Source organism: Carassius carassius, chromosome 23 (genome assembly GCF_963082965.1).
Source record: "Carassius carassius chromosome 23, fCarCar2.1, whole genome shotgun sequence".
Lineage (NCBI taxonomy): Eukaryota > Metazoa > Chordata > Actinopteri > Cypriniformes > Cyprinidae > Carassius > Carassius carassius.
Window position 1 is genome coordinate 9,043,945 of NC_081777.1, and position 8,315 is coordinate 9,052,259.

Genomic DNA, 8,315 nt, shown 5'->3' on the forward strand with positions numbered 1-8,315 from the left:
GAGTACATCATTTTCCAGTACCTACTTGTGATACAACTATGGAGGCAAATTTCGAATATTATTGAAAGGGCAAAATATGAGAAGAAAATATATGCCTAAATTGAAAATATAAATGTGACTTTACCTGAAAACATGAAAAGTTAAGCTAAACCAATTTAAACAACAGTCATCAAACAAATCAGTTTTGAAGAGCTTTGAAGAGTTAAAACCACGTCCCCTAACTGCAAACAATCAACATTTGTAAATGGTTTTATACTTTTTACATATTCAAATTTTATTTCATGTGAAATTAAATAAAAAACCCTGAAGTTTATGGAGGCCCCAGTGCAACTTTTCTAGATGCCAGTAGTTACAGCATCAGGTGTATACAATAGGCTTAATATAAACTATTTAAAAGTTGATTAATTTTATATTACACAGGTGTAGCAGACATACTGCATAGACCTTTAGAGGAGTCTTGTTTAGTTATGCCATATTTTAAAATGTCTATGTGTTTATATATACATAAATAGACCCTAGGATTGTGTATTATTAACAAATTCTGAATCTCCCTCCCATATTAGGTTTGCTCTCTCTCACATATTTTTCACAATTCAGATTTTGCATTTGTTTTGGTCCATTGGCACTTCATACCCAAGCTGAAATTATTATCTTTCTACAAAGGCAGCGTGCCATATTTCAAACCACAAGTTGATCATAAGTAGATCTAAAATACCTTTTTTACAGGAAGTAGAGGTCCTGTGGGTCTGTATGAAAGAACTGAAGCATGTGCAGGTAAAGCTAAAGTTACGAGTAGCCTATGCAAAACACATCTTTGACACATTCACTGCATGTATTTTTATCTGCAAGACAGCATTTTACAGCATCATATATTTTCTGCATATAATGGTAAATATCCTTCCCCCAGTCATTGCTGTTCATTATTATGAAAATTTAAACACTTTTCATCTATATCAAACATTCGTGTCTGCTGCTAAACAGTAAGCTTAACAAATAATTTATTTTGATGTGTTTAATTAAAATCTTAATAAACTAAATCTAAAAATAAAAAATGTAATACCCTCAATACATTAAAAAAACATATTAAAAAAAGAAAAAAAAAGAAAAGAAAAAGAAAAACCTCAAATGACAAAAATACACATAACTGAAACTGTAACTCAAATTAAAATATGTATAAGTAATTTTGCAAGTATTTCAATTGATTCTACTAATCCTACCCATACAATTTATTAATATTCTAATGAATGTAAATTGACATTGTTACAAAGTAGGACTATCATGGACTAATTTAAGGTAATTTCAAATTATTACCAAATAATAGTATATCAGTGAATGGTGCTGTAAATAAATATGCATATGTATACATATTTTTACTGTATAGAATACTGGTAATGTTTTCCACGTGAGGGCACTTTTGAAGAGATATTAAAGAAAATAAATTAAATTCTCTCATTATTTACTCCCCTTAAATTTCCAGACCTGTATGAATTTGTTTTTTGTGTCGAACATAAAAGAAGATATTTTGATCAATCGCTAGTCCCCATTGACTTCCACACAATACAAAATAAATAAATAAAAATCCATGGAAGTGAATGGGGATCAAGAACTGTTTGGTTACTCACATTCTTTGAAATATCTTCTCTTATGTTATAACACACACACACACACACACAAAGTATATGATGATGACAGAATTGTCATTTTTGGGTGTACTGTCCCTTTTAATCTGTGAATGTACAGATTAAATAACAAGTGAGTCACAGTTTCCAGACACACCTTTTTTGCACACTACACACAAGCAAAGAACCAGGAAACCTTTCAGTTCTGAGATAACGAAACTTATCGATCGAAGTATCTGCACTCTTATGTGTTTCTTCTGTTTCTGTGTACATGTGGTGAAATGGCAGAAGCCAGCATTTTATGGACTCAGGACCAGTTCATTTGTCCAGTGTGTCTTGATCTTCTAAAGAATCCAGTGACCATTCCCTGCGGACACAATTACTGTATGAAATGTATTTCGGACTGCTGGAATCATCAGGATCAGAAGACTTTCTACACCTGCCCTCAATGCAGACAGAGGTTCACTCCAAGACCTGCTTTAAATAAAAACACAATGCTGGCTGAAGTGGTGGAGAAACTCAAGAAGACTCAAATAAAAGCTGCAGTTCCCACTGACACCAGACCTGGAGATGTAAAGTGTGATGTCTGTACTGAAACAAAACTCAAAGCCGTCAAGTCCTGTTTAGCGTGTCTGAACTCTTACTGTCAAAGCCACCTTGAACAGCATGAGAGTTTTTTTAAATATAAGGGACACTATTTAATGGATGCCACTGGACGACTTCAGGAGATGATCTGCCCTCAACATGGTCGACTGCTAGAGGTTTTCTGCCACACTGACCAGCACTGTATTTGTATGCTGTGTACAATGTATAAACATAAAAACCATGACACTGTCTCAGCTGCAACAGAGAGAACAGAGAAAGAGGTATGAAATAAAATTACATATTAGTGCTTTAAAGGAACACTCCACCCAAAAATGAAAATTAATTTATCATTTACTCACACTGCCTCAAGCTATTCGGTTTTAGTTGCATAATTAACATTCACATTCTAATGCTAGGCTAGTGCTTGCTGTAACAGTTGCAGCGCACTTTAGAAATCCTCCACCTTCTCTAGCTCCACCTGTATAGACCTGCTACGGGGTGTTTTTCATGCTAAATATGGGAGTTATTTCATTCACAGTATTTTATATGTGCAGCAGCAGTATGTCTGTGGATGTATTGGCAGTAAGTCTCGGTATTGCTCTGCCACAGCAGCAACAGTGTAGCAGATCTATTCCACCAAGACTAAACAAATTAACATTGCCATGTATATTAACATTCTTAACTTTCAGAGCGTTTTCATGACAGAAATAAAGTAAGTTCACTCTACAAGTGATGATTTAAGTGTAGTAATCCCAGATTACCCAGAGAAGAGAACAGACAAGCAGATAAATCAATGTCATATACAGTAGTTTTGGTAATTGTGCTTGCGTCTCGTGCTTCAGGAATTTCCACCAATAGTGTATAGAAGTCATACAAGATTTCACATGATGATTTTGTCATATTGAATTTCATGAAACATGTTTACTTTATGTTCTATGTCCTATAGAGATACTTGAAAAGTACTCTGCTAAAGTACCAGCAGAGAATCCACGAGCGAGAAAAGGACATCCAGGAGCTGAGAGATGCTGTTGAGTCTCATAAGGTGAGTACTGAGAGGAGAAAAAAGTTTGAGCTACTGTACATTTAGGAATCTCCTCCAATGCTGAAAGGGTTAGTTCACCGAACAATTAAAATTATGTAATTAATAATTCACCCTCATGTCGTTCCAAACCAGTAAGACCTCCATTTATCTTCGGAACAGAGTTTAAGATATTTTAGATTTAGTCCGAGAGCTCTCAGTCCCTCCATTGAAACTGTGTGTACGGTATACTGTCCATGTCCAGAAAGGTAATAAAAACATCTTCAAAGTAGTCCATGTGACATCAGAGGGTCAGAATTTTTTGAAGCATCGAAAATAAATTTTGGTACAAAAACAGCAAAAACTACAACTTTATTCAGCATTGTCTTCTCTTCGGGTCTGTTGTGAGAGAGTTCAAAACACAACAGTTCAATGATATCCGGTTCGCGAACGAATCATTCGATGTAACCGGTTCTTCTTGAACCAGTTCAACAAATCGAACTGAATCGTTTTAAACGGTTCTCGTCTCCAATAAGCATTAATCCACAAATGACTTAAGCTGTTAACTTTTTTAATGTGGCTGACACTCCCTCTGAGTTCAAACAAACCAATATCCCGGAGTAATTCATTTACTCAAACAGTACACTGACTGAACTGCTGTGAAGAGAGAACTGAAGATGAACACAGAGCCGTGCCAGATAGTGAACAAAAGATTGACTCGTTCTCGAGTCAAGAACCATTTCTGTCGGACACGTCTGATTCAAGAACCGAGGAGCTGATTATATAGCGCATGTGTTGTGTGATTCAGCATGTAGTAGACCGACACAGAGCGTCTGAACCGAACTGATTCTTTTGGTGATTGATTCTGAACTGATTCTGTGCTAATGTTATTAGCGGGTAAACCGAAGGCTTGAATGAAGGGCAATCATCGCCAATGACGCCATTACGTCGAGCGCAAAAGAACCGGTGCACCATTTTCTTCAACCGGTTTAAAACGATTCAATTCGATTTGGTGAACTGGTTCAAGAAGATCCGGTTACATCGAGTGATTCGTTCGCGAACCGGATATCATTTAACTGTTGTGTTTTGAACTCGCTCACAACAGACCCGAAAAGAAGACAATGCTGAATAAATTCGTAGTTTTTGCTATTTTTTTTTACAAAAATGTACCAAAAACCCTCTGATGTCACATGGATTACTTTGAAGATGTTTTTATTACCTTTCTGGACATGGACAGTATACCGCGCACACAGTTTCAATGGAGGGACTGAGAGCTCTCGGACTAAATCTAAAATATCTTAAACTGTGTTTAAGATAGAAGATGAATGTAGGTTTTACTGGTTTGGAACTACATGAGGGTGAGTTATTATGACACAATTTTTCGGTGAACTAACCCTTGAAGACCTTGCAGTCCCACTGAAACCCACTGGATCTGATTGTAATGTGTGTCCCAACAGCACTCTGCACAGGCAGCAGTGAAGGAAAGCGAGATGATCTTTTCTGAGCTGATTCGCTCTATTAAGAAAAAACGCTCTGACGTGACACGGCTGATCAGAGATCAGGAAAGGGCTGTGGTGAGTCAAGCTGAAGGACTCTTGGAGAAATTGGAGCAGGAGATTGCTGATCTGAGGAGGAAAAACGCTGAGCTGGAGCAACTTAGACATACACATGATGACATCCATTTCCTGAAGGTCATCAGCATTGTGATACAGGACATTTTATATGATTTTCCTGGCTAAGCAGTTAAAGTAACTTAAATTGTCTTTTAAGGTTATAGTAGATTATTGTGTTAAAGGCAAGTCACTGAAGGTAAGTCAACAAAAGCTACATATATTTGACTCTTTTTTTGTTTTGTTTTGTAGGGATTTCAGTATCTGTCTGCACCTCTTAAACCTACAGAGAGAATTACTGTCACATCACCTCTCTCTGTTAACGATGTAAGACAATCTATCTGTCAAATGAGAGAGGAAATAGAAAAGTTTTGTAAAGAGGAAATCAAAAGGATTTCTGGTAGGTAAAGCCTTAAACATTAGTTTACTGCCACAAAAAAGTTACATAATGTCATTTTGTAAGTCTAACACATTAGAAATGTATTTATCACAGATTGATAATTGGATGGATGTACAGTATAGCTGATAATGTCCTCTCATTTATGAAAATTACCCGTTTCTATTCATTTTCACAGTTAAACACATCAACATTGTTCTGAGAACCAGAAAGGACTTCCTACAACGTAAGTTGCAAAGAAAACAAGCAAATATAATTAGAATCTGTTCATATTGTTAATAATCAAGATTTCACCACAATAAAAAAAGCACTTTATTTATAAACAACAACATAAAACAAGGCCCTCTTATTCAAATATGTTCTAAAACATTTGGCTAACATTCTCATTATTAATATCTGAAAGTGTATGAATGTTCTCTGATTTAAAAAAATATTTTAGTATGGCAACATCACTCCTGAATGATCTCTGGATCTTGTTATAAAACAAGTTGTAACATTACACAAAATGTTAGACAAGCGCCCAACTAAAATCTAACTTTGAGAAAAACTTGCCAGATCATAAGCCACAGTTATAAAATATTTATATACGTTAATTTAACAAAAGTAAATTATAGTGTTTAATGAATTTTAATCATGAAGATATTTAGACCTGAGCGAATGTAATATTAATTTACTTAACCTTGCCCCTTTAGTTGTATTTATTTTCATTTTTTATCTGTTGGGCTCAAAATACTGACTCTGTACTAACCCACATACTGTAAAGCATAAAATAAATGGCCTTTAAATATTTTGATATAGTTCCAAACTATTCAGCTACATTAAAACAAAAACGTTAAGATTGAAATGTTTCTTGATCACTCTGATGTGTTTGATCTCCATCAGATTCTCATCAGTTCACACTTGATCCAAACACAGTAAATAAACACATTCATCTGGCGGAGAGAAACAGATTGGCCACATACACGGACACAGTCCAGCGGTATCCTGATCATCCACACAGATTTGATGTTTATTATCAGGTGCTGTGTGGAGAAGGTGTGTGTGGATGCTTTTACTGGGAGGTGGAGTGTCACGGTGATGTGGGTATATCAGTGTCATATGAACAAATCAGTCGCAAGGGAACGGATACAAAGTGCTTGTTTGGATGTAATGATCAGTCCTGGAGTTTGTTCTGCTCCTCTTCCAGATACTCATTCAGGAGCAATGATATGGAGACTGATCTGCCTGTGTTCTCCAGATACTCTAGAATAGGAGTGTATGTGGATCACAAAGCAGGAACTCTGTCCTTCTATGGTGTCTCTGACACGATGACCCTCATCCAAAGAGTTCAGACCACATTCACTCGGCCTCTCTATCCTGGGTTTAGGCTATACAGTGGATCAGCGGCACAACTCTGTGATTTAACAATGTAGAATATTCCTACATGGCTTTAATCAGTAACAGTAAGATGTCATCCTGTTCACACTCATGAGATTTCCAAGGGCTCTCATTCCTGAGGTCTGAGTTTTAACCTAGTTATTTTATTTACAAAAATAAGAACAAAGTATGTACATGAGTATCAGGACTTTAAAATAAAGTGCTACAGCTATTTTCGATGACCTAAAACCACCCACGCCTCCTTGAATGTGGTCACATCTCTTTAAGAATTTACATTTCAACTTTAGCATGTTGCATTTGTGACACACCAATGCCACACCAAGCTAATGACATTTGACCCTGCGTTATGTTATCGACTGGGACTATGATTGAATTTCTGTCTGGTCCTCGTACAAACCAATATTTCTGGACCAAACCATATATTTTTTTATCCACTTGTTCCTTTTTTTATTGTTGAGAAGTAGTTACTGTAGGTTAGCATAGGGTTTGGGTTATGTATTCAAAAATATATATAAATATATGGAAGTAGAGTAGTGGAGGTGTGGATCTAGGTTAATTGCCGCTTTTATTCAAATGAACAAAGATAGTCAAGATGATCGGACAACTAAAGACACAGGATAGTGAGAAATTATCTAAACGCATACTGTAAATAAACCTTAACCAAGGAAATGTAGTGGGAAACAATGGAACTACTTTAAATTAAGAGTCCTAGGGAGACACAGAATCACATGGAACTTAAGAAATAATTGTGTAATGTGACAATTTATTTTGGCTGTTCAAACTGAAAATCATCAGCATGGAAATAAGTGTTTGTGTGTGTGTGTTTTTTTTTTTATTCAATTTAAAATAAAAATAAAATAACTCATCCACATAGTGCTGAATTCATTTATTTGACTTGAACAGCTTTTGACATTAGTACAGTATATCACTCCATGAAATTGCACTGATGAACACATGAAATAATTACAGCTACAGGAACTACAAACTCTCTGGTCCTTCAGTAACAGACCAAGGACCTCAATGGAGAAGCAAACATGAGATGTTCAACTGATCTGCATTATTACAGCAACTATCGATGTCTGCATAAGCTGTTTTTATACAAGCATGAGAGCAGGCTGATCTTGATACAATGAGCATCAGACTGTGGACCAGCTGATGTAATGTGAAAGTCATTTTTTACTAACCACTTTAGAACCTAGAACTGAGACTAAAGACTAAAACATGGCTGTTGGATCGGTGCAACAAATCTGAGTTTTTTTTTTATGTGCAAATCAATTTTTTTTTAAGAGGCATTTGGAAATCTATACCCATTTCAACAGGAATTATACAGGTTTATACTTCACAAATGTCAATAAAGCAAATGAACAGAATATGAAACCCCACAGAGAAACAAAAGTGTTACACTGAGGTTGTCCATTCAGAGGTAAGGTTTTATCTAAAATATGACATTGTACTGTAAATAAAACCATGTAAAACATGTTAACATTCAACGACTTTTTTTTTTTTTTTTTTTTTTTTTCATTTTCACTTGTGTTCCAGTACAACTTTGTTATTTTCAATTTGAAGTGATATGCATTTTTTTTTTTTATCAAATTGCATTTGTAAATCTTCCAACCTTTTTTATTTGAATTCGACAACAACTGGACTAACACAATAAAAAAAGCAAAGGTCACACACACACACACACTCATACACACAATGGTCCCATG

The 8,315-nt window shown here is 35.6% G+C and overlaps 1 protein-coding gene across 1 annotated transcript; it reads left to right on the forward strand.

Annotated features, from left to right (window-relative positions):
- The first annotated feature begins 1,806 nt into the window (after positions 1-1,806).
- On the forward strand, positions 1,807-7,491 carry LOC132101316 (tripartite motif-containing protein 16-like). Its single transcript, XM_059506183.1, has 6 exons — positions 1,807-2,485; positions 3,151-3,246; positions 4,680-4,913; positions 5,085-5,232; positions 5,408-5,455; positions 6,112-7,491. Exons 1-6 carry the CDS (start codon positions 1,901-1,903, stop codon positions 6,639-6,641), a joined length of 1,641 nt encoding a protein of 546 aa, XP_059362166.1. The 5' UTR covers positions 1,807-1,900; the 3' UTR covers positions 6,642-7,491.
- Positions 7,492-8,315: the final 824 nt, after the last annotated feature.